Raw genomic sequence first — 26485 nt, forward strand, 5'->3', positions numbered from 1 at the left:
ATCTGTGGTGAGAGATGATGAGTAGGGGAGGCAGAGAGAATTCAGGGTTGGGATTAGGTTGGGTGTGAGAGAAGCAGAGGATTGGGAACTTAGGTTATAAAGACAGAGCCAAGGGAGTGCACACTTTCCATCTCATAAACAGGAAGTCTGGGATGCCCTAGGCCTGTAAAATGTGACACTGGAACAGCAAGAGGAACAGAACTCACATCTCAGAGGGCTATGGGCCTATGATGAGGAGTCTGGGTTTTTCCTCTCTGTGACGGAAAATCTTTGAAGCAAGTGTTCTAGAAAAATCTTCTTAACTGTGGGAAAGGAATGGTTTAGAGGGGAGGCAATAATAGAGAATGTGTAGCCCCTAAGAGGAGAACAGATGAGAGTCGGAGCCCCAGTGTGGTGACAAGTACAACCAACATGTCATCAGCAGTCCTTACGAATCTGGGGGAGAATGGGGATCCACCATTGACTGCCTGCTCTGTTTCTGTTCTGCAAAAGGGCATGTCTACTAGTCTAAGGCAGCTTGCCATAGTAAAGACAAATTGTGGCAAGCAATTTATGTCATTTAACTCTCCCAACATCCCTGCAAATCAAAGGGTGTTACTAGCTTGAAGACAAACAGACACAGCCCAAATCCTATATTCTTTGGAATGTATGGGCTATCCAGTGTAACTATTTCTCTGGTCACTTATTCCTTTTCATTTCAGTGGTCATTATCTGAAGTCAAGCCCTCTCTCACACAGGCTTCTGAGGCCCATAGTCTGTATCTCCTAAGGATATCCGCTGGATGAAACTAACACGTTGAAAGGATCTCCAGACTCCTAGCTCTGCTCCCTGATCTGCAGACAGCCAGAGTGGCCTTTTACCCTCTACTGTTTGTTTCTAAAGATTTAGATGTAATTTTTAACTATGTGCCTATTTGGGGAGCTTGTGCACATGCCCCCATGGAGCCCAGAAGAAAGTGTTTGATCCCCTGGAGCTACAAGCAGTTAGGTCGCTTGATGTGGGTGCAGGGAATGAAACTTTGCAACAGACTAAGGTCCCGTGCAGGACAGAAGTCATTCTTAAACACTGAGCCATCTTGCCAGCCCTGACACTGCCAACTGAGCAACTAAGTTAAGCATCCAAGACCTTGATTTTTCTATTATAAAATGGGGGTAGGAATAGTGACCTCAGATAGTCTTGGGGTTGCAATGCTGGTTCATGATAGGTCCTCAAAAGAATGTTGGTTCTGAGTCTCGATATTAGGGGGAACAGTCTTATCTCTTCCTCTGCAGACTGACTTAAGTGACTTTTTCTCCACACAGGATGTAACAATCGTATCAGCATGTGCGCCTCCAGGAGGGGGCCGCAACCCAGTGACACCCCGCTTCATCCGACACTTCAGCATGATGTGCCTCCCGATGCCCTCAGAGCACAGTCTAAAGCAGATTTTCCAGGTGAGTGTGGACTCTAACTTAAGCAAGATGGGGGGGGGGGGAACACATAACATGAAATCCTTAAATCTCATGGTCAAAATGGCCAACTGGGTTTCTAGAGAACCCTCTGTTTCTTTCCTAAGGATCATGTGACCATGGACACCCAGAGAGCAGGTGATGGGTGTCTGAATCTTGATTTTGATATCTGTGGCCACACCAGCAGACCCTTTAGGGATGCAGACAGTTTAAACATGTCATTTATTGTTAAAAAAAAAAAGGCAGATCTCTTCCACTGTCCAGCCCTTACCTCTGCTCACACTTCAGACATAGCCTCCAAGCCTGGGTCTTCCCTTAAACCACATACCATTCCGGGCAGCTCCAGTTCAACACATCTCAGACTGGCCTCAGACTCTCCCACCACCGCTGAACAGTCATCTTTCTTCCACCTGTACTAGCCTTCCCAAGGGACAAATTCCTCATCATTTAAATGGGAAACACATTGTTGCCTTAAGCTATAAGTGCTCAGAAATGTCCAAATGTGAACCATGATTCTGAAAAGTCTGATGATGAAGCATGAATCAGGGAAGGTATGTCATTGCCAGTCACCCAAGGCTGGTCTTGGAGGAGGATTCAAATTGACAGAGAGCGAAGCAGTCCCAGGAACAGAGAGTTCTTGAGTGAGCAGAGCCACAGAGACAGGAAGTGGGAAGTCCATAGTCAGACACATATCATCTATGAATCCCACTCAGCCAACCCAAACAGCCACAAACCACAAGAAAGAACTTGTTCTTGAGAATATATTCTGAAATGAACAAGGACTTGACACACGGATGTCTTTGTGTTGGAATTTAGCATTCTAGTTGCACTTAGAAAAGGTATCAGAACTGGAGTACTTGAGAGCCAAATATTTGGTTTGTTTTTTTTTTTTTTAAATCTAACTCTCCTTACATTTTTGGTTCTAGGCCATCTTGAATGGCTTCCTGAATGACTTCCCACCAGCTGTAAGGCAAACTTCATCAAACATTGTGGAAGCTGCAGTTGAGATTTATAACAGGATGAGCGTCGATCTCCTGCCAACCCCAGCCAAGTCCCATTACGTCTTTAACCTGAGAGATTTATCCAAGTGTGTGCAAGGTAGAGTACTGGACCTTAATCCTTAGTCCTGCATTTCCATTGTCCTCACCAGCTCTCTCAGAACCATGGCACACAGCTGCCTATGACTCAACTAGGTACCCTACATGATGCTTCTTCTCAGATGGCCACATGATGAGATCTAGAATCTCCCAGGAGAGGGTCTTCTTGCCATGATGCTTCACTGAGGTGGGTAGACTTGCCCACTGTGGATGGCACTGTGTTTGAGATCCAGACTATGCAAGATGGAGGAAAGCACAAATTTTATTTCTCCATTTTCCTGTCTCTGCTACCGGACTGTGGATGTGTTGTGCACAGCTGCCCCAAGATCCTGCTCACGTGACCCCCCCTCCCCCAGAAGAGATGGACCATTACCCGGAACTGTGTGGAAAACCAAACCCTTCCTTCTTCCTACACTGCTTTTGTCAGGGTATTTTTTTTATTTTTTTTTTGTCAGGGTATTTTATCACAGCAACAGGAAGGTCACTAGGACACAGCGTAGCTTACTCATGTCCCCTAACACTCCTACCTCACGCTGAACTCCAGAACTTTCTCAAGTCTCCAATACCCCTCCACTTCTCACTCCCAGCCAAAAATGAGAAAGAGAGAGCTGAACAACAGAAGCAATCACACCAGAGATGCCTCATCTCCCAAAGCTCCCAGACAACCTGCTTCTGTCTGCCCCTAGTGAACCGTCCCTATAGCACAAATTCTAACTGTTCTTTATAAAAACCTGGAGTCAGGTATTCGGGGGTGAAAGCTGAGAGTCGGAGAAGCAGTGCAGCCAGCCACTAGAGAGACCTCCTACCTCTACCAATGCTCAGACCAAAGGGCGACCCTGTCCTCAGACTGCATCTGTCTCCACCAAAGCTCAGACTGCATCTTAGCCACTGTCTCCTCCCACCTTATATTCCCTTCTCTGCCCAGCTATACCCCTTCCTGTTTCCACCTCCCTAGTGCTGAGATGGAAGGTTTGGGACTCCCAAGTACTGGGGTTAAAGTTGTGAGCCGCCACCACCTGGCCTCTAGTGGCTTAGCTCTGCACCCTGATCTCCAGGCAAGCTTTATTTGTTAAAACACAAACAAAATATCACTACACGTTCCTTTGTTTTCCCTCTGGTATGAAGCTCCATCTCCACCTGCCTCATCGGAGATTTGGTTCTTATAATCCCACTTTGCTTTTATGGTATCCTCTGTATGAGATGAAATTAATTCTCCTGGAGGGAGCACTATTCCTCTCCTTTTCTAGTGGCTTCTCCTCATGATCCTCCAGTTCTGCCTTATTACATGTCAAAGTTTATACCTCACCCTGGCCTTAGCTTCGCTTCCCATAGGCTAGGGCTCTGCATTTGGTACTGCCCCTCCCCTTTCCCAGAAGTCCATGTGGTAAGCTCTCCTGTGTTCCCTAGTCTGTCCCTATCTGATGTCACTCCATCCGCATTGATGGCTGCTCATCTATTCTACCTTAAAACTGTGGTCCCTGGGTTCTTTCCTCAGTCCACTTTAGGTTTTTTTTTTTCCCAAGATAGGGTTTTTCTGTAGCTTTGGAGCCTGTCCTGGAACTTGCTCTATAGACCAGGTGGGCCTCAAACTCACAGAGATCCACTTGCCTCTGCCTCCTGAGAACTGGTATTAAAGGCGTGTGCCACCAACTCTCTATCCACCTTTTGCTCAATCTCCTCAGTCAATTGTCTACGACAGATCTCAGCCTTCTGTCAGAATGGGTGCCTCCCACCTTCAACACTCTTCCCAGTGTCCTCACTCATATGCCCAGTTGAGCTTCTTAAACTTGGCAGATTGAAAGTAGATTCTTAACCAGACGTGTTGATGCACGCCTTTAATTCCAGCACTTGTTAGGCAGAGGTAGGCAGATCTCTATGTGTTCTGGGCCAGTCTGGCCTATGAAGTGTGTTCCAAGATAACCAGAGCTGCATAGGGAAACCCTGTCTCACACACACAAAAAAAGTAGATTCTTGCTTCATCCCTCCACCACTGGCCACGGGTATCCCTGCCCTGGAGGGGACTACCATTATCTTCTCTAGTCATGGGCCTTGAACAATGTCCCCTTCAAAATATCTCCCAAATCTCACCACTTCTTTCTATCCCCAGCTGGATTTAAGTGTCTTCTACTTTATTCGACTGTAATAAGCAGTTACATAAATGCAAATTTTTCCTTTTTGATTTTCTTTTCTTAAAAAATGCACAGGTATTCTCCAATGTGATCCAGGAACAATAAGGGAAGAAATTCAGATATTTAGACTGTTTTGCCATGAATGTCAACGAGTGTTCCATGATCGATTGATCAATAATGAAGACAAGCACTACTTCCATGTCATTTTGACAGAAATGGCCAGTAAATATCTTTATTTATCTGTTCTTTTATTTAAAAAAAACCAGGAAAGTTATTTGATTTCTATAAGGAAAATGAATGGTGTTTGAGCTGTAGTCATTCATAAGTAAAACTTTTGATAACTCAATTATATTTAAATATTATGAAAATTAGTTAGTAGAATAAAGAAAGCTATGAAATTAGAAATAGAGGCAGGAACGTGGAGGAATAGAATATTGTCTAATAAGAAGCCAAGATAAAACGTTCCCTCTCATGCAAAGAATAGACAGAGAATATTGATGAAAGTTCCAGCAGAAGGGAGGAGGATAGGGAGGAAGCAGTCTGGGATGGTGTGGGTGGGAACGAGAGAGGGTCGTGGGTGACCAGAAAGATAAATACCACGTCTTCTATCGTGGGGACTCTAGATGTAACTATGTCTTTATAAGCAGATCCATGTGATACATGAGTCACACATATGTGTCATGAACACAGATAGGATTAGTTAGGGGGAAAAGGACTAGAAGGAAAGGGGGAGAAGAAGGGACAATACAAACAAAAACAATGACCTGTATGTATCAGAGTAGTATAATGAAACCCATTATTTTACGGAATAACCAAAAACATTTGTATCTGGGTATGATATCTCATTTCCATAATCTAAGCACCCAGGAGGCTCCAGCAAGAGGAGTGCCAAGAGTTGGAAGGCAGCCTTGGCTATAATATGAAACTCTGTCTCAAAAAAATTCTTTAATTTTTTAAAAAGTAGATTAAAATAAAAAGAAATGACTGTAATTCTAAAATGATCCTTCAATAAGTCTTCAATATTCGCTATTTGAAAGTTTTTAAATACTTGCTAAATAATCTCAAATCTGGGGAATTTTCCAACCAACTGAAATTGCATGTTGTTGGCATAGCTCTCTCACTTTTCCTATCAACTGCAGATATTCTGCCAATCTTATTAAAATGCTACATTCAAGCTGATTCCCGTAGTAAAGTTGCTTTTGTGTTTTAACAGACAAGCACTTTGGAATAGCGATTGACCTGGAATATTTTCTAAGCAGGCCTATCATCTTTGGTGATTTCATTAAGGTGAGTAGCTACTGCCTAGCTCAGCTCAAAGGTATGAGAGCATTTGCTGTTTTCCAAGTCCAGTTCATGTGCACAAGGATTTTGCGTTTGTGAAGATTGACCATCTAAGCCGAGTGTGGGCCAGCTGCAGGCCCACGAGCTGCATCTGCCTGCTACCTTGTTTTTATAAACATGGTCTAGCTAAATGCAGCTGCACTCACTCTTTTGTGTGCAACTGTATGGCCACCTTTGTCCAGTGATAGCTGAGTACAGCAGTGGACGCAAAGACAGGTGACCTGCAACACCAAAAACCTTTACTCTCTGCCCTTTTGCAGCAAACGTTACATTTATTTTGGTGATAGCTCAATCCACTATTAAAAGGAGGCAAAGGGGTTCCGTGCCGTTATGCAGGCCCAGGATTCCATAGTCTACGTAGCTGTGCAAACCCCTGAACAAACCCCTGATCAAAGGCTTCCAGCACTCCTCATTACTCCAAGGGGCTGCCCTCTTCATTTCAAGATACTCTAACTAGTATTCTTCTATTTAACTACTTTTTATATCATGTATACTTCTCTTCCATCTTTCTAAAATGTCAGCACATGGTCCTAATTTTACCCTCTGAACCTTCCTAGAACGAATCTTTATCTCTTCCCAACTCCATGCCATACATAGCAAACTACATAGCAAACTACCATCTGCTTCCACAAAACTGACTTGTACTTGGGAACACATTCTTGATGTCTCTAGGCCTTTCCCCCCTTTTTTTGTTCACCTAAGTCTCAGCCTCACACACGGAGCAAGGTACATAGCAGACAATCCAAGCTAATAATTTGATAATAAATAAACTGGTTCTTCTATAAGCTGTATGCAAGGCTACACTCCAGATGGGTATTACCACCTGACGGGGGGTAAGGATAATTTGTGTGAAATATACCTATTTAAAGTTATCATTAAAACTTAAGGTCCAGCAGCCATAGATGCCTATGTGAATCCTGTACAAAGTTAAAGGAGTCAATATTCCCCATGGGTGCCCACACTCCTAGCTAAGGTACTATCAGCAGTTGTTGGCTGCTGGAGCAGGGGGAATCCATTTTCTTCAGGGATGTGGCCGAAATAGGCTAGTTGCCCATGCGCCAGTGTGCAGGCCTACACCCATGCACATACAGATGGTACTGACTGGACTCGAGGTTATAAAACACAACCAATCAATTAATTCTTTTAAAAACACAAGATAACATGAATTAGGAGGGGGGATGTAGAGAGACATTTTAGAGGAGTTGAGGGGAAGATGGACTTGATCTGAATATATTGTATGCATTTTGAAGTTGCCAACATTTTTAAAAGGAAAGAAAGACTAGTTTAAACACAACCAAGTAAGTAAAAATAAATAAAACTCAAGGGTTTGTTTTCACAAATTATATTTGCTTCGCTTTTTAGTGGTAGCGTTATCAAATGAAAGAATAAAGACAGGCCTGGGGAGATGGCTGAATCAATAAAGTGGCAGCGTGAAGACATGAGTTTGGATCCCCAGACTTCCATGTAAAAATCCAGGCACAATAGCATACATTTATAATCCTAGCAATAGCGAGATGAGAGGAAGAGATGGGGATCCCTGGAAACCACAAACCAACTAGCCTGGCCTATTTTGCAAAGTTCCAAGCAAATAAGACAAAAAAAAAATGGAAGTTTCTAGTGACAGATACTATCCATGGTTATCCTCTGACCCCCACAATAGAATATGCACTCATGCAATCTCTCTCTCTCCCCTTCCCCCCCTCTCTCTCTCACACACACACACACACACACACAGAGAGAGAGAGAGAGAGAGAGAGAGAGAGAGAGAGAGAGAGAGAGAGAGAGAGAGAGAGATCAAAGTAAAATAGATGAACTAGACCTGAGTTGAAGGCTTGACAAAGTTGTAGACCGTTTCCCTAACATGCGTGAGCCCCTGGTGTGAGCAGAACTCTTAACTTTGCCCAGATATATTTTATTATGTGCTTTCCAGAAACTGCTACAGCACAAAAAAAAAAAAGCATTCTCAGTTGCTCCAAAGAACTCAATTCCTTTTCATTTACACCTGATTTTTATTCTCAACATTATGTAGTTCTAGGTGACCACTATAGTCAAAAAACAAACAGCAGCACCAAACTACGTACAGTCCAGGAATGATCATTCATAGAGATAGCAATCTGCCACACATATTCTCAGTTCCTTTTTTGAATGTCAACAACCAAGAGTAAAGTGTGAACCAAAGCATTGGATTGCACAAAGAAAATTAAGATGATTCCAAACTCCTTATTGCAAAAACCTTGGCATTACAACCTACCACGTGAAAGGGTGAAGTGAAATGAATTTTCAAGATTGTGTGTGACATATGCCTATGTAAGGTAGTTAATCCAGCTTGGTGTGTCCCCCTAAAATGCCTTACAGTTTGGAGCAGATAAGTCTGACCGCATCTACGATGATCTGCCTGACATGGAGAAAATTGGGAATGTCCTGCAGGACTATCTTGATGACTATAACCTCACAAACCCTAAGGAAGTAAAGCTGGTGTTCTTCCAGGATGCCATAGAACACGTGTCAAGGTACAGGCTGCAAGGCCCCCAGTTATACGTTGACCTGATTTGGCTTTTATGGAAGGATGGGACTTTAGATGCTTTAGCATATGAGTTAAAGTCTTGAAGAAATACTCAAAGTGGACTAAAAGATATTTTATTATGTTTTTCAAACAAGATTTTTTATAATGTTTTTCAAATATTTTTACTTATTTGTGTGTGTGGTTGTGTGCATGCATGCATGCGTGTGTGTGTGCATACATGCATGTGTGTGTGTGTATGTGTGTGTGTGTGTGTGTGGTGCCTGAGGTGGCCAGAAAAGGATGTTGGATCCTTGGGATTGGAGCTACAGTTGTGAACTACCTGGTGTGGGTGCTGGAAACAAAACCCAGGTCCTCTGGAAGAGCAAGCAGTACATGCTATTAATCACTGAGCCATCTCTTTAGCCCCAAAATATATTTTGATATGCCTTAAATGCATGCCACATGAATTTTCTATGGAATCCCACAGGTTATTATTGCTAAGGAGGTGTTAGATTTATTTATATGTATGCGTGTGTTGTCAACACGTATGTGTGTGATACCCTTGGTGGTGAAAAGAGGGCATTGGATTCCTGGAACTGGATTCGCAGATGGTTGTAAACCACTCCGAGAGTGATGGGAACCAAACCTGAATCCCCTGCAAAAGCAGCAAGCGCTCTTAACCACTAAGCCATTTCTCTAGTTCTTACTATTGCAAAAATATTTAATCAATTTTATTTGTTTTTATTCTTGTCTTCTTATAAATGGTATCTAAAGTTTAAAAGATATATTAGGCTAATTATATGTGCACCTACAGAGAAAGGTCAAGATTTTAGCATTGAACACTGATGATAGATCCACCTACCGGGAAGTGAGTCCTATCCACTTACAGCTCTGCTGGAGGGACTTTCCTCACATTTGGGCATAGAGCCTGAGCATCCTCAGCCCTTGAGATACATACACTTTATTGAGTAGTTCATGTCCTTTTAGAGAATTCTAAGTGTTAAAATGACCTTTCCGTGTGAACCAGCATTGCTGGTGTCGGGTCCATCCTACGGAGTAGGAACAATGAGCATGGAAAACTATGGTACATGACCTCATATTTAATCATCACAGACCCCTCGAGTCAGTATCACAATCTCTCTGAATAATGCTCAGAGAATGTCCCATTTGACTTTTTAGACATGCTTACTCCCATTGGCTCTATTTCACCATTGTCTCTTCTGGCTCCAGACCTCTCGAGGTATCTCTTGTAGTTTCATCAAACAGTACCTGGAGTGCCTGGAACATCTGTCCTCAAATGTTCTCCCCTACATGCCCCTCTGTGGCAGCATTGGGATGTCTGACCTTCCCCAAATGATGGCCCTGGCTCCAACAACAAGAGCAGAAGGAAAGGCAGATAGTTCTATAACTTAGCGTTGGGAGTCATACCTATTCTTCTACCTATTCTTTAAGTCAAACCAGCCACATGGGCACACCCAGGCTCTTAAAAAGAGAACAGAGCCAGGAGGTGGTGGTGCACACCTTTAATTCCAGCACACAGGAGGCAGAGGCAGATGGATCTCTGTGAGTCAAGGCCAGCCAGGTCTACAAGAGCTAGTTCCAGGAAAGCAGGACAGGCACCAAAACTATAAAGAGAAACCCTGTCTCGAAAAACCAGAGAGAGAGAGAGAGAGAGAGAGAGAGAGAGAGAGAGAGAGAGAGAGAGAAACAGAGCTCTAGTTGAAAGGACAAATTGGACCAGAAATGATATTGCATAGTCTAGCTCTTGAAACATGTCATGGAAAAACTAGGTATACTTTCCTAAATCTCTTTCTAATGAATGACAGCTTGGGAATCATATTCAAACCTTTGCCTTTAACTCCACTGCAGGTCTCGCAAACCAGAACAGGCCTAGGTTTTCATAAAAGCTCCGTAAGTGCTTTAAAAGCACCCCATGCTTCTCTTAGCTTTGTCCACACTGGGCACTGTTATCCAGGATTGTGCCAGGAGGACAGTGCTTGTAATTCCAGCAATTGGGAAAATGAGGCAAGATTGCTGCAAATGTGTGGCTGCTCTGGGCTATTATTTCAATACTGGCCTCCAATCGCTCTCCGGAAAGTCGTCCTGGATCTTTCGTGTTGCTCATTAGAAGAGAATCTCCAACCTTCAGCATACTTAGCTCCATATATCTCTGATACTGTTGTTTATAAGTGGTACCCATATTTGGTGACATATTTTTGCAAAAATGAGCTTGAAACTATTAGTGTGAGTGGGATCTCCCTTGACCTATAACTACAGCAAGAATTTAACAGCTCTGAGGGTTTACACTCCTGTCAACCACAGTTTACCGTTGGCCCTGTGCAGACGGACAATTAAATCCCAAGAATTTTTTCACATAAATAAGAACAAATAAAGTCCTTCATGTATCCTGCGCTCTTCTCTTCAACTTGAGTTCAAGAAGGCATGTTTGCCACAGCGTGCATTATGATGTGAGCATTATCACGGGTGGTCAAGACACTGCTTGGTTCCTGCCCACACTTTAGCCAGCGTAGCCACAGACTGGAGCTGAACAATTTTCATTCCCGAAGATACTCCCCACTTAAAACACTAACAATAATTTTTTGAAAGAAATTATTTTTACATTTTCTATTCTGCTTTTAAGAATTTGTTGATAGCATCACACCCTGGGGTCATCATGTGATCATCAGATGTGTACTTTATGGGCAGTGCTTACTCTTGCACATCCTGCCTGCCACCTTTTTCTCCTTTCTTTTGTATATCTTCAGACTCACCTAGCATAGGTTTGCAGATTGTCTCTGAGTCACAACGTGACACTTTCCCCGCCCTCAGTCTCTCCCATTGCCTCATAAAATGACACCCTGAGGATTGTGTGGCAACCCATGTAGATTCATGGTGACATCTATTATTCCTGCTGTAGATGCTCACAAAATTAAGTTGTGTCAAAAATATAGATCTCAGAGATAGAAGTGGTAGTACAGATTGTGATTCCAGCCCTTAAATATTTGTGTGTGTGTGTGTGTGTGTGTGTGTGTGTGGTGTGTGGTGTAGTGTGTATGTGTGTACGTGTGTGTGTGTGGTGTGTGTGGTATGATGTGTATGTGTGTATGTGTCTATGTGTGGGGAGGTGTAGTGTGTGTGTGTGTGTGTGTGTGTGTGTGTGTGTGTGTGCCAGAGGACAACTTACAAGAGTCAATTCTTTCCTTCTACCATGTGGGCCCTGGGAACCGAACCCAGGTCTTCAGGCTTGGCAGGAAATGCCCTTAAACCACTGAGCTATCTCTTTAGCCCACAGACGACAAGTCCAGTCTTTCTTGTTCCTCCTTCTGTAACTGCTGTCATGTGGCCTCTAAAATTCTATTTTCTGTCCATGGTTTATCCTCCTTTGCTTCTGTGTTCTCCCTCATCCTTCCCATAGTTCCCTCTCTCTCTTTCTCCTTCCCTCTCTCCCTCCCTCCCTCTCTCTCCCTTCCCCTCCCTCCCTCTCTCTCTCTCTCTCTCTCTCTCTCTCTCTCTCTCTCTCTCACACACACACACACACACACACACACACACACACACACACACACTCATTCTGAACATTCTTTGAGTATTCTTCTGCCTCACCTGCCACATTTCCCATGATGTCTATGTGATATATTCAGCTTCTGCTAACCTCCTTCTCAATCTAGCCGTCACATGTATCCGTATCTCTCCATTTTTTATCCTGAACTCAGGCTCTGTGTTCTCCTTCTTGGTCTAGTAGCATGACCACTGCACTGTTTTAAATCTTCACCAAAGTGAATCAACAAGCGTGTTACATACTCTTGGATTGCAGTGAAAAGACACCACGAGCGGGAAACTTAGAAAAGTGTTTAGTGCGGGTTAGAATCCATGACCATCATGGCAGGGGGGATGGGAGCAGGCAGGCCTGGCCCTGGAGCAGTGGCTGAGAGGTTGTCTCTGATCTACAGACACGAAGGGGTAGGGATAACTGTAGTATGAGCTGCGGGCCTCTTCCCACAGCCCGGCTCCTGGCCGCTTGGCTAGCTTATGCCCCAAAATAACGACACAAATTTGTATTCATTTAAGCACTGCTTGGCCCATTAGCTCTAGCTTCTTACTGGCTAATTCTTACATCTTGATTATTTATTTCTATTAATGTGTGTAGCACCCCAAGGTGTGCTTACCTGGAAGATTCTAGCCTACATCCATCCTGGGTCGGAGCTTTATTGCATCTGCCCCAGAGAGGAGAGCAGCATGGCATCTGAGCTCACTTCCTCTTCCTCCCAGCATTCTGTTCTGTTTACTCCACCCACCTATGTTCTAACCTATGAGGCCAAGCAGTTTCTTTATTAATTAACCAATGACCTTCCTCCATCAGATAACTGCAGATGACAGGGAACTTTGAAACCACAAATTCTAAGCCCAATGACACACCTCCTCCAACAAGGCCACACCTCCCAATTTTTCCGGAACAGTCTCACCAACTGAATACCAACATTCAAATATATGAGCCCATGACAGCCATTCTTATTCAAACAACAGCAACTTTCTAAAATGTTGTTGATCTCTACAGTGACTGGTCCTGTTGACAGTTCAGAACTCTTCAGAACCACAGGGCCTTTTTCTAGATTCTGTGATTTTTGTGCATGCTTGTCCTTCTAGATGGAGACTTGGGTTTTGCCTATGTGTGAGCTGTATCGCAGAAGCCATGTCTGTAAACCTGAGCTCAGTCTTCCTCTGCTTCGCTTCCTGCAGGATTGCACGGATGATCCGCCAGGAAAGAGGCAATGCCCTGCTGGTCGGGGTAGGAGGCACAGGAAAGCAGTCCCTCACAAGACTCGCAGCTCACATATGTGGTTACAAGTGCCTGCAGATTGAACTTAGCCGAGGGTATAATTATGACAGTTTCCATGAAGATCTGAGGAAGCTGTACAAAATGGCTGGTGTGGAAGACAAAAATATGGTTTTCCTTTTCACAGATACCCAGGTACGTATTCAAACAGTGAACACATATGGTTACAACCCCCGTGAACACTTGGGGTTGTTACAATCCACTGTGTTTTGAGGGCGGTAAAGCATAGAGGATTGTCGCCCCACCCAACTTTACGTCCTCTTTTTTTTTCTTTTAAAACCCACTAAGTCCATTAGTTCCACCCGTGAGTGCATGGGTGTACAGCCATCGACTGAAGCATGGGCAGCCTACTAGGGGCTATCTTCTTGGGAGGAAACCGACTCACCCAGTCTCCCCAGTCATCAGAGTTCAGTGGGCTCTTAGCAAGATGCAAGGCTTTGAGCACCCTTCCCCATCCATGCCTGAACACTGAACGGTCTGAGAGCATCATGCAGGTTTGTGCAGATAGCCACAGCTGTTGTGAGTGATGGACACAAAGCGATATCGTGTCCAGAAGATGCTGTTTTGTGGTAGTCCTCCCAACTGAGGAGCAAAGCGAGGCCTAAAAATGAACTCATAAACTAAATTTTGTCAACCATTTATGCCCATAGAAATACAAAGAATGTTTTCTGCATGGAGTGTTGTGCTCCCATATTTGTGGTTAATATGAATATTATACAGAGGTGTAGTTTAATATTTACAGTAAAATCATAACTGAACGGAGCAGAATATAAGGTACTTGTATATGACTTTGATTGGTAGGATATTGTGCTAGTTATTTTAACTGTCAAAATTGGCACAATTTAGAATCACCTGAGAAAGAGTTTCAGTTGAGGAATTGTCTAGGTCAGATTGGCCTGTGAGCGTGTCTGTGAGGGACTGTCTTGATTGGTAACTGACCCAGCCCACTATGGGCAGCACCTTGCCCTGGGCAGGGGGTCCCAACAGTAGAAGAGAGTGAAGAAGCCTGCTGAGCATGAGCAAACAAGCAACAAAGGTATGCTCATTTCTCTCTGCTTTAGGCTATGGATGCTACTTACTAGCTGCTTTGAGTTTCTGCCTTGACTGCAACCTGGCATTGTACTTCCAACGCCCTCGTGGTAGAGGGTGTTTTATCGCAGCAGGAGCTGGGAAGCCGGAACAGGTGCAAATGCTCTTCAGGGGGCCAAATGAGAGAGAAAGATGAAGACTCAATAGAATCACTGTGTTAGGATTTAGGATGCTAGCTACAGTTTAAGCATCTTTTAAAGGTGGAACTGGGACCTGTATGTTTTGGAATGAATATTCAATACCTTCCTTTACTAACTGTAGTTCAATGGACTTACCATGGCCACTCTGCTCTCCCAACAGATCGTCGTAGAAGAGTTCCTTGAAGACATAAATAATATTCTAAATTCGGGTGAAGTGCCCAATTTATTCGAAAAGGATGAGCTGGAGCAGGTTTTAGCAGCCACCCGACCAAAAGCAAAGGAAGTTGGAATTTCCGAGGGGAACAGAGATGAGGTACCATCCCAGAGTAGTACTCGGACTTTCTAAGCAGAGATTACCTGAGCTCAGCAGCCACAGTTCACCTATAAGAGTCCATGGGTAGATTTTTATATGGTTTTCCTTGTAATTCTATGTATTTTATTTTCTGTGTGTCCATGGAAACACAAATTAGAACAAACCAGAAACCCTCCCCCACAGAGATTATAGCCATAGTCAGCCGCCTTTATTCTTCCCTGAGCCTGTACTTGTTAGGTGCACCGCAGTGTCTAGCCCGAGGCTCAAGTCTAACACTGTTCATAGCCTTGCCTGGCAGCAAGGTTCTGCACAAGGAAAACGGAAATGTGATTTCTCTCTCTGGAGCAGTATAGTTGCTACCACCTTCAATTCTCCAGCACCCCTGCCCCTCCCTTCTCTCTGCCCCTCCTTCCACTTTGAGGCCATTATGTCTGAATAGTGGCTGTGTCCCCGTGAGAACTGCCCTGGGTCAGAGATGAAAAGAAAAATCGGCAAGTCTACTGCTGCTACGAAAGCCAGAGGGGATTCATTAGGGAGGGGAGGAACCTCAGGAGGACAGAGAAAGAGAAGCAGCCTGACCCCTGGATGGGAAGATACAATGCACACTGTCCTCGTTCTGTTCCTGTTCTCTGGAAATAATCTGACAGAAGCAGTTTGGGGGAGAAAAGTACTTGTTTGGCTTGTGATTCCAGATCGCAGTCCCCGATAGCAAAAAAGTAAGGGCAGGTACTTGAAGGTCACCTTACATCACAGTCAAGAGCAGACAGAAAACAAAAACAACCCTGCCGCCTGTTTGTGTCCGCTGTTCCCTCCCATGCAACTCAGTGCCCAGTCCATAGCATGGTGCCTCCCTCAGTGGGCTGAGTCTTCCTAGGTCCGTGATTATGCCCACAGCCCAGCCTGGGGTGGATAATCCCTCACTGAGGATCTTTTCCAGGTTATTCTAGGTTGTGTCAAGTTGATGGTTAAAACTAACCATCACATACATTGTGGCGTTAACAACCATGGGAGCCTAGGCCTCTACTATACCTTTCTTATTAAAGCAGGAAGCTGACAGCCAGTCACTGTGTCAGGTGCCAGCCACAAAGCAGTGTGTCCCCCTCCATGGCAGGAAACACCCGAAATAAGGAGGAATATTCAAAAACAGTCTCTCCAGAGCCACGCCACTTCTTTCAGTCTACAACTGCAAAAGGAAATATCAGGACTTCCCCTCACTCCTCACTGCTCTCTGTCCTAAATAAAGCAAAACCTAGGACTCTCCCCCCTGCTTCATTCAAGAGGTCTCTTTGAAGTCATATACAGCGCTCAGGTTGCAATGGCAACTGCAAGATGTCTTTTCTTTCTTTGGGATTCCAAGCATTGGCCCGAGGTTTCACACAATAGATAAATCATCTATCACTGGACTCCAACGCTCTATTTTTATTATTTGAGACAAAGTCTCACTAAATTTCCCAGTCCGACTTTGGACTTACTCTGTAGTTCAGGCTGGCCTTGAACTTGCAATCCTTCTGCCTCAACCTCCCATGTAGCTGTGGTTACAGGATTGTACTACCACCAGATCTGCCTCAAGCTGCCATTTTAATATTTCCAGACTGCATGAATGTCTTCACTAGTTTCTTGTTGCTATGATTTAAAAAAAAAATCTAACAGAGCTAACCTAAAGATGAGTTTATTCCAGTTCATAGTTCATGGGTACAGTTCATCAGAGGGTACAGCCCATCAGGGGTACAGCCCATTGTGGTACAGTAAATCAGGGGTACAGCCCATCAGGGGTACAGCCCATTGGGGTACAGCCAATCATGGGTACAGTCCATCGGGGTACAGCCCTTCAGGGGTACAGTCCATCAGGGGTACAGCCCATCATGGCAGGGAAGTCATGGTACCAAGAGGGTAGAAGCAAGCGGACACATCAGATCCACATTGGAAAGCAGAGTAACAAAGGTGTACGTGTTAGAGGCCTGCTCTTTCTCTGCTGTAGAAAGTCCAGGATCCCCTGCCTAGGAAGAGCTCCCACTCAGAATTAACTGGGTCTTCCCACATCGAGTAACATGACCAAGATAACCCTTCACAATCCTCCTCCTGGTGAGTCTAGATTTTGTCAACCACACTGAGTGAAGATATTGGCAATTCATTTATCTAAGCTAATCGTATTTGATGATAATATCCTCACTTGTTTCCCTTGCTGCCCCTTCCTTATTTTAAACTGAAAACTGATCTTTGCTACCAGGTGTTCCAGTATTTCATCAGCAGAGTGCGGCAGAAGCTGCACATTGTTCTCTGCATGAGCCCAGTTGGTGAGGCCTTCAGGTCCCGGTGCCGGATGTTCCCATCCCTGGTGAACTGCTGCACCATTGACTGGTTTGTCCAGGTTAGTGACACCCAGGACACCTCTGTGAGAAGACAGATTTGCCTGTTTGGGCTACGACGCTGCCTGAGCACAGCTTAGGACACTCGTGTTTGGTCAAAACGCTGCTAGGAAGTTACTCAGACATAAGATTATGGTGATGGTCATGAACAAGGAGAAAACACAGTTTGTAAAGGAAGAAGAGGCCACTGACACTGAAGTCATCATGGTCCCAACAAGAGCCATTTCAGGGCATGATTGGGGAGAGAATTGAAAAGAGAAGAGGCAGAGTGGGAGAGGCGGCTCAGCAGTTAAGAGCATCAATTATTCTTCCAGATGACCCAGATCTGCTTCCCAGCATCCAGCACGGCTGCTAAAGATTATTTAGCTCCAGAAGATCTAACTTCCTCTTCTGACCTCCAAGGACACTGCACAGTGTAGCGCACAGATGTACCTTCAGGCAAAAGACCAACACACATAAAATAAAAATAAATAAATCTCAACAAAAGGGCGTAGCAGAGACAGTAGTAGAAGGAACAATCTCAAGGCATTTTCCCAAAGGAGTCAGAAAGACTTGAGTAAGGGCTAGAAGGTTAAAAAGAGGCTAAAAGATCCTATCTTTAAATTTCTTATCGCATTATTTATGTAGGGGGCAGGGTGCCTACAATATGGAGACCAGATGCCATCTTGCGGGAGTCATCTCTCTCCTTCCACCATGTGGGTCCAGGGGTCAAGCTCAAGTTGGCAGGCTGGGCAACAGCCACCTTCACCTGCTGATCCAACTTGCTGACCCAGAAAGAAGTGCTTTTGAATGGCAGCTTTAAACTTTGTTATCCAGTAAGAGAAACCCGCTGATACAACCCTAACCCTCATTGAAGGGCAATGAGGCACAGGGTATTGTCACCAAAGAAGCTGTGCCCTGGATGGCAAGGGGCTGGTGAGAGGCACGGATGCAGGTGGGGAGATATTGGGGTGGCGGCAGAGTAAGAGCTCACTGAAGTGTTATTTGCTTCTGGTCTTTTCATTCATGTGGGAAGCAAAATAATCAACTGAAAGTACCACAAAGGACAGCATAAGTCTAGGAAACGGTGCCCAAAGCCCAAGACTACAAAGCCAATGCGTTAGGAAAGGCTCAGGCCTGTCTGTACCTCACTGGGGCTAGTTGTCAGGAACTGAAAGCGAAGCAAGCCAAGTACGGTGCCCATCATCCCAGTGCTAGGGAGGGTAAAAACAGGATTGTGTTTCCTTCAAGACCAGCCTGGGCCACAGAGTGAAAAACCCTGACTCAAAAAATAAACGACCATCAGGGAACGTGAGGGAGAATGGGGGTTCCTCTCCCAACAGTAGCAAGGAGTAACTTAAGGGTCACATTTGACTAAGGGTCGGAGAGCTTGATATGAGAGAGGTGGGAAGGAGTTGGGGTCTATGCAGGGCAGCAATTACCTTGACAGACCCAACCCCACAACTGTGTACCATGGCGAAGACAAAAGGCCTTGTAAACTGGATCATTCCATGCCTGGAATTCCAAAGATAACCAGCCATTCCTTCATGTACCAGTCAGTGTTCATCAGCATCTTCTATGTTCTTGACGCTGTTCTGGGGGCAAACTGGTCAGCAAATGCAGACTCGAGTCCCCAGTAATAAGTTTTGGATCATGAAGCCCCAATGGCAGGAGCAGGAGTAGACTAGGTGAAAGGAAGGACCAGACAAGAAGTCCCAGAGAAATGCAGTTTCTTAAGTGTTGAATGACATGTTGTAAAAATGACCCACAGGATTTTTTTTCTAATGTCCTCTTTATTTACAGTGGCCCAGAGAAGCACTTCTGTCTGTATCAAAGACCTTTTTCTCAGCTGTCGACACTGGAAGTGACGATCTAAAAGAAAAGCTTTCCCTCATGTGTGTGAACGTGCACCTGAGTGTCTCCCAGATGGCGGACCGCTACTATAGTGAGCTGCGCAGGCGCTACTACACCACGCCCACCTCCTACCTGGAGCTCATCAACCTCTACCTGACCATGCTCACTGAGAAAAGGAAGCAGTTAGTTTCGGTATGTCCAGTCATGTCCATGAAAACAGTTTGTCTTCTGTCTTAAAGCTAAATCTTTTTGGGGGGAGGGGTGGTGACTAAAACACCTATGTACCTTTCTTACTCCAAATGTTAAGCAATTGCTCTACCATTGAGTTACATCCCCCTCTATCTTCAGAGCCATCTTCAAACCAAACCATACTCTTTACAACCTGTAATGACACAAAGCCCTTGTGTTGGTGCAAGGGCTTCCCCCTTCCTGAATATTTTTTTTATCTTCCTTATTTCTTTTTTTCTTTCCTTATATATGAGTTGCTGGCTCAATAGAATAAAGACAACACAATAGCACAGAAGTCGAGCAGAGATCGCACCATCTCTGTGGGGTTTACTACGGAAGAGAGCTTTCTGATGAGCAACAAGATGAGTTTTGAATGCTCTAGCATGTGCTGAGGGCTTTCTGTCCCACACTCTCCATGCCACCCAAACTCTGCCTCTTACATAACGAGTTTGAGCCTGCTCTGAAAGGCCTGTGCACTTGATTAGAAGATAACCTTCAACTTGGAGCAATACACATGCCTGTAATCCCATGAACAACAGAGCAAGAGGACGAGAAGTCTAAAGCTGTCCTCAGCTCATAGCAAGCTTGAGGTTAGCCTAGGCTACATGAGATCTCATTAAAGCAAAAAGTAAAACAGAATTTTTTTTAACTTAGAAAACAAACTTAGAAATACTTGCAGCTCCTACTTGGATTGCTGTGAAATTTAAATAACACTGCAAAAGAAAAAAAAAAGAAATACATAAGGCACAATGTTCACGAGGGACTTAAACTAGGGCCTGACATGGAAGGTGCCCAGAAATAGTGGCTGCCATCCTCCTCCATATGCAACCAATGCATGGTCCAAAACTCAAACATTTTAGACTCAGCAAGTGGACACCTTTTCAGGGGCCCTAACCCTGAAGAATGCATGACTGGTAACCAGCCCAACAGTCACCTTGACTTCTGTCCATTCCCAATGATCTTTGCAATGCACCTTCAAGCCAGCACCTCCTCTTTCTTCCAGAGAGTCTCCTGTACTGTGTGCCACATCCATGATCCCAGATACAGGTTCTCACCCCTGGGAATAGGGCTCAAATGCAGTGATCAGAATCCAGTTCTCAAGACTCTGTCTCCCTAGCCCTCGATGCTCTTTACCCACTCTAAGAGAACAAGCTCCCAGAATAAAGGCCTCCAGGGGTTCCTGTTTGAACCTATCTCTGACGTTCAACATGCTGCCATGAAGAACAAAAATCAGAGACTTTGCTCCCTTCTGTCAGTGAGCCAAATGGTTTAGAGACATCCCACTGCTGTAGGCAGAGGGTTGGATCCAAGCAGTCCGTGCGGCCAGTTCCTAGCGTTGTGCTGCCTAGGAACTGTAGGTTTCTCTACTTGTCATGGGTTCACAACTTGAAGTGTCACACAATAGTGTGGTGATTCTGTCGTATAAAATTTAATGTGTAAATAATGAATCGACAGCAATCTACAGCTTGTAACTCTGTTGTAAAATCTTTGTCATTTAGGCACGAGATCGTGTGAAGAATGGTCTCAGCAAGCTATTAGAAACAAACATATTAGTGGATAAAATGAAACTAGATCTTTCGGCTTTAGAGCCTGTGCTACTACAGAAATCACAAGACGTTGAAGCCCTGATGGAAAAGCTGGTGGTGGATCAAGAAAATGCTGATCAGGTATTGGTGTTATGGGAATGGTCGTATGGGTAAAAATGCTTCAACTGCCATCTCAACAGCTGCATAGGAAAAGTGTATCGTTTTTCTCATTGCTGTGACCAACTATCTGACAGGAAGCAACTTAAGTGTAGAAGGGTTTGTTGAGCTAACAGTTTGAGAGAGTACAGTCCACCATGGCTTCAGGAGTGTCGGACAGTTGGTCACAGTGTATCTGCAATTAGAAAACAGACAAAGGTGGGCACTGATGTTCAGTCTGCTTTCTCATTTTTATTTGTCTAAGACCCCAGCCTGCCAAAGCCCATAGAATGGTGCCATGCATCCAGGGTCATCTTCCCTACTCAGTGGAACCTTTCTAGAAAGAACCCTAGAGATGTGCCCAGACTTGTGTTTCCATGGTGATTGTAAATTCTGTCAAGTTGGCAATCAAGATTGACCCACAATAAGTGATCAGATCATTTTATTATATGTGTCATTAAAATAGATACCAAAATCAGTAATGGTATTTTTCTAGAAATTCAGTAATGTTTTAAATTGTAAATATATTTCACTTGTCCAAATCAGAATGGTTCTTTACTACCGAATTGGTACCCTCAGAGTCATGAGAAGCAATATCTGAAATTATAAAACAGATCCTCTGCCTCTGCTAAATAATGTTATCATAATATACAAGATGAATGAAACATATTTCCATCTCACCATGGGTCCAGCACAAATACAGATCATTATCCTGGCTCTTCAAACACAAGCCGGGTGTCTCTTACCGGAAATGCTTAGCACAAGAAACCTTTTGGATTTATCTAGCTTTTGGAATATCTGCATAAATAGAAAATATACAATAAGAGACTCAAATCTAAGTATAAGTCCATTTGACTTACCTACACTTTGTAAACATCATATCGTAGTGACTTGGTGCAATCTTTTTAGCTGCCTGAACTCAACTGTCGCTGTCACGTGAGGTCAAGTGTGGAATTCTCTGCTTGATATTTTGAATATTGAATTGATGATCTTTGGTGGTCTGTACATTTCAGATTTCAGATTTCCTTTGTTTAAGGATGCTCAGCCTTAACAAGACCTCTTAAGCAATCTCGATTCTGTGGTTAGGTCCGAAATGTTGTGCAAGAAGATGAAGCAATTGCAAAAGTGAAAGCTGAAGAGACTCAGGCAATAGCGGACGATGCCCAGAGAGACCTTGAGGAAGCGCTCCCTGCCCTGGATGCTGCCAATAAAGCGCTGGATTCCTTAGATAAAGCAGATATATCTGAAATCAGAGTCTTCACAAAGCCCCCTGATTTGGTCATGACTGTGATGGAAGCCATCTCCATCCTCTTAAATGCCAAGTAAGTCAGTCATTCAGAATATCTGGGGAGATCTTCCTTTAATGCATTTTCTCCATTTTCATATTTTCCTATATGTATATTCATTCTATTCTCTAATCATTCTACCTCTTTGGTTTGAGATAGTCATTCAACACACTTATTAAACAAACATTTTATTCATTATCTATTTTATGATAGAGAGTGGGAGAAATAAAACATTGTCTATAGGATGCAGGAAGTTGGGGGGGGCAAAGCCATGAGCAGGTTTTTTTTTTTTAGAAGAAGATGCTCATTTGGGTATGAGGCCTTGGAAAAAGCTTAGAGACCCATGGTTTTCCTGGAATGGGAGGGAGCTGAACAGACAGGCTGTGATTTCTTCATGAAAGGTCATGTATGTGTTATGCCAAGCCAATTTCCTCTGGATGACATTTAGTTTTCAAATTTTCTTCAAAAATGCCCTTTTTAAAATTTCATATGAATATATGAAAATATATATGTATATATACACCTGTCTATGTAAAACTGAGCAGAGTCTGGACACCCCACTACCACCAGACGTTTCCACAGGCCTTTATGCTGGCACCGTGGTCAGACCAGGGCCCCATGCAAAGCACAGGTTAATATGGGCAAAGGGGAACTAAGAACCATTGGACATCTTTTTTACCTGGTTAGAATTTCTTAGAAATATCAGTGTGAAGGCTGGTCTACAGTCAGGAATACACAGAAAACCCTGTCGAGAGAGAGAGAGAGAGAGAGAGAGAGAGAGAGAGAGAGAGAGAGAGAGAGAGAATATCAATGTGGCAAAAGTTCAAAAGAACATGTTTGTTTGACCAAGAGATTCACAGCCTAGTTAGAAGGTATTTTTAAAGACACCCTAGAAAGACAGTTTAAAGGTCAAAGTTGAGGCAAGGGAGATAAAATGTAAGAACTGTGGTGTTTTTAAAATAAAAACCATAACTTCAGGACTGGAGAGATGGCTCAGCAGTTAAAAGCAACTGCTGCTCTTTCAGAGGCCCTGAGTTCAGTTCCCAACACCAGTTCTCATCAGCTGGTTCACACCCACCTGGAACTCCAGTTTCTGTTGGGGAATATTATTTTAAGGTGTGTTACTTTTGTTTATGCTGCATTTGTTGAACTCTGTAAAACTGTGGTACTGTGCCTGTCTAAAACACCTGATGGTCTAATAAAGAGCTGAACGGCCAATAGCGAGGGAGGAGAGAGAAATGGGCGGGGCTGTCAGGCAGAGAAGATAAATAGGAGGGAGATCCAGGAAAGAAAAAGATCAGGGAATGAGAGAGGAGGGAGGAGGACATCAGGGGCCAGCCACCTAACTACACAACTAGACACGAAGCAGCAAAGAAAAAGCTATACAGAGATAGAAAAAGATAGAAGCCCCGAGTCCAAAGATAGATGGAAAAGCTGGCAAGAAAGAAGTCAAGCTAAGGCCAGGTATTTATAAATAGCAATAAGCCTCTGTGTGATTTATTTGGGAGCTGGGTGGCAGGCTCCCCAAAAGAGCCAAAGAGTGAAGAATACAAAACAACCAACAATTCCAGGGGATCCCATGTCTCTGCCTTCACAGTCAGTACACACACACAAACATATTCCCACACACAATGCACACATCACTAAAAATATATAAATCTTTTTTAATTACTGTTTCTCTAATGTCTTACATTTCTAAAACTCTTGCTTTATATTTCATTCTCTACTGAATCTAAGTCATAGAGATTTAATCATCCAGTTGCCTTTCTCCCCATGAATTAATTGGGCCATTAGCAAAATTCCCGTGCCTAGACTAAAACTCCCCACCTCCTGGGGTCATGTTATCATGTTCTCACAGGAGCTCATCTTGGTGTTTTCCCATTGTTTGACGGCAATGCCGTCAGCTCACCATGGTCTCTTTCAGGCCCGACTGGCCAACAGCAAAACAACTTCTCGGTGACTCTAACTTCCTGAGGAGGCTTTTAGAATACGATAAGGAAAACATAAAACCTCAGATACTGGCAAAGCTTCAAAGGTACATCAACAATCCTGACTTCGTGCCCGAGAAGGTGGAAAAGGTGTCCAAAGCCTGTAAATCCATGTGCATGTGGGTGAGGGCCATGGATCTGTACTCTCGGGTGGTCAAGGAAGTGGAACCGAAGAGACAGAAACTCAGAGCTGCCCAGGTACGCTGTCCATGATGTGGTGTTTCAGAGAATAGAAGAAGGTCGTGACCACATAGCATCACTCACGCTCTCTGTGGCGGCCACTGTGATCCTCTTGTATGCAGTCCTGAAAGTAACTCACTTTTAATAACAGCAGGCAGATTTCTTCCCCAGAAATCTTCTTTGAGGTCAGCCTTTTGTAAAATAAGAAGAAAGTGTCTTGAGTAGATTCCTCTCCCTCGTATCAGGGGAAGGGGAAGACGTCTGTGATGCTGGTGGAGTTTCTGACATCTCTTGTGTTGGTGGTCTGCATTCCCACACCTGGTCCTCAGTCTTCCCAAGAGGGACAAAGGCCTGCAGGTGGAGCAGGTTACCGAAGATACGGGTATCAAGCAGGGCTGAGCGAAACCTTTCTAGGCAGGTCTAGATAGTAAATACTGCTCCAGCGCTGTGATTACCCGACAGAACCAGCCAGCATGTAAACAATGCATGCACCAACAAGCATGGCGAGGGTCCAGCATCACTTTATGATGGACACTGCCCTTTAGTGTCACACAAGTATCAAACTGTTCTCTATCTGAGGAAAGACCTGTCTTAGAGGGTGGAGCGTGACTCGGTGAGAATGTCATCTTCTGCACCCAAAGTTCTGAGCCGAGTCTTCAGCACCCTGAGGAAAGAAAGCCAAGAAGTAGGGGTGGGGGAGGAGGAGAAAGAAGAAGCCCTAGTCTAGCTCACAGCATGTACAGAAACAGTCGTTCCCCACTGCTGGGGGGGGGGAGGGGAGAAGCACTTACCCACTGGCATGGTGCCCAGGGTCCCGTAAGCCACCCTGATGAGACTCATTAGGTTATTAGAAACAAAAGGCATGAAGGAGGAAGGGGACTAGCTGGAAAGAGAAGGGTAATGGGGAAGAGTGGGATGGGCACAAGAGAGGGTAATGTGATAAATATACATTATAAACATACATGAAAATGTCATAATGAAGCCTATTATGTATAACTCATATATGCTAATAAAACATTTTTTTTAAATAAGCAATAGGCTAGTTGTGGCCCATGGACCTTAATTAGCTGGTAGACTTCTGATACAGACAACTAGTTAGAAAATAGAAGTCTAAATCATATATGAAGATTCAATTTGTTTTATAATTTAAAGTCACAAACCATTATGGTAACTACTACATCTGTTTCTCTATTTATTTTATGCCTTATTTTGTTGGCCACTATTCTTGTTCTTTGTTTGTTTGTTTGTTAGATTATATTTTATTTTATAGGGAGGAGGGAAACTCATGTAGCCTAGGCTGGCCTTAAACTTGCTATCTGGATTTCTGATTCCCTTGCCTCTACCTCCCAGGTGCACCACCATGCCTGGTTTTATCCAGCACTAAGGATCAAATGTAGGCTTCACACATGCTCCACAAGTATCCTAACCACCACACTACGTCCCTAACCCAAGCTGTGCAAGGTGGAAATCTCTGGGGACATGTAAAAAGGAACATAAATCATACTTTAAATCAGTTTTATATATAAGCAAATCAATCTTTGGGGGACCCATTTTCTTGCTTGTTTTTGTTAGGCCGAACTTGACATTACAATGGCCACTCTGAGAGAGAAGCAAGCATTGCTGAAACAAGTGGAAGACCAAATAAAGACTTTGCAAGACGAGTACGACAAAGGCGTGAATGAGAAAGAAAGTCTGGGTAAGAGACTTGGGACAGGAAAGGCCTGGTTTTCAAGAGGAGAAAGAGTTTTCAGAGAGTCAGATAAAAAAGGCCTTATTTTATTTACGATTTGTGTGTGTGTGTGTATGTGTGTGTGTATGTGTGTGTGTATGTGTATGTGTGTATGTGTGTGTGTGTTTGTGTGTATGTGTGTGTGTATGTGTGTGTGTATGTGTGTGTATGTGTGTGTGTGTATGTGTGTGTATGTGTGATAGAGATATGAATAATTTGTATTAGTATAGATTTTGCTTTATTGATAGAGATTTAAGGTCAACTTTGTTATATGTATATGCATATTTCTGCTATTGATT

General features: G+C 43.9%; 1 protein-coding gene across 1 annotated transcript in view; it reads left to right on the forward strand.

Moving 5' to 3' along the window:
• Nucleotides 1-26485, forward strand: part of Dnah6 (dynein axonemal heavy chain 6) — a 189290-nt gene that overhangs the window by 94734 nt on the left and 68071 nt on the right. Inside the window, exons 41-53 of the mRNA XM_005364722.3 lie at nucleotides 1302-1433; nucleotides 2375-2546; nucleotides 4750-4896; nucleotides 5888-5961; nucleotides 8371-8525; nucleotides 13256-13487; nucleotides 14742-14894; nucleotides 17122-17262; nucleotides 19043-19285; nucleotides 20821-20988; nucleotides 22090-22325; nucleotides 24214-24475; nucleotides 26030-26153. Of these exons, the coding sequence (XP_005364779.1) occupies nucleotides 1302-1433; nucleotides 2375-2546; nucleotides 4750-4896; nucleotides 5888-5961; nucleotides 8371-8525; nucleotides 13256-13487; nucleotides 14742-14894; nucleotides 17122-17262; nucleotides 19043-19285; nucleotides 20821-20988; nucleotides 22090-22325; nucleotides 24214-24475; nucleotides 26030-26153 (2239 nt within the window). The remainder of the gene's footprint in view (nucleotides 1-1301; nucleotides 1434-2374; nucleotides 2547-4749; nucleotides 4897-5887; nucleotides 5962-8370; nucleotides 8526-13255; nucleotides 13488-14741; nucleotides 14895-17121; nucleotides 17263-19042; nucleotides 19286-20820; nucleotides 20989-22089; nucleotides 22326-24213; nucleotides 24476-26029; nucleotides 26154-26485) is intronic.

This window comes from Microtus ochrogaster (assembly GCF_000317375.1).
Source record: "Microtus ochrogaster isolate Prairie Vole_2 chromosome 14 unlocalized genomic scaffold, MicOch1.0 chr14_random_3, whole genome shotgun sequence".
In the NCBI taxonomy this organism is placed as follows: domain Eukaryota; kingdom Metazoa; phylum Chordata; class Mammalia; order Rodentia; family Cricetidae; genus Microtus; species Microtus ochrogaster.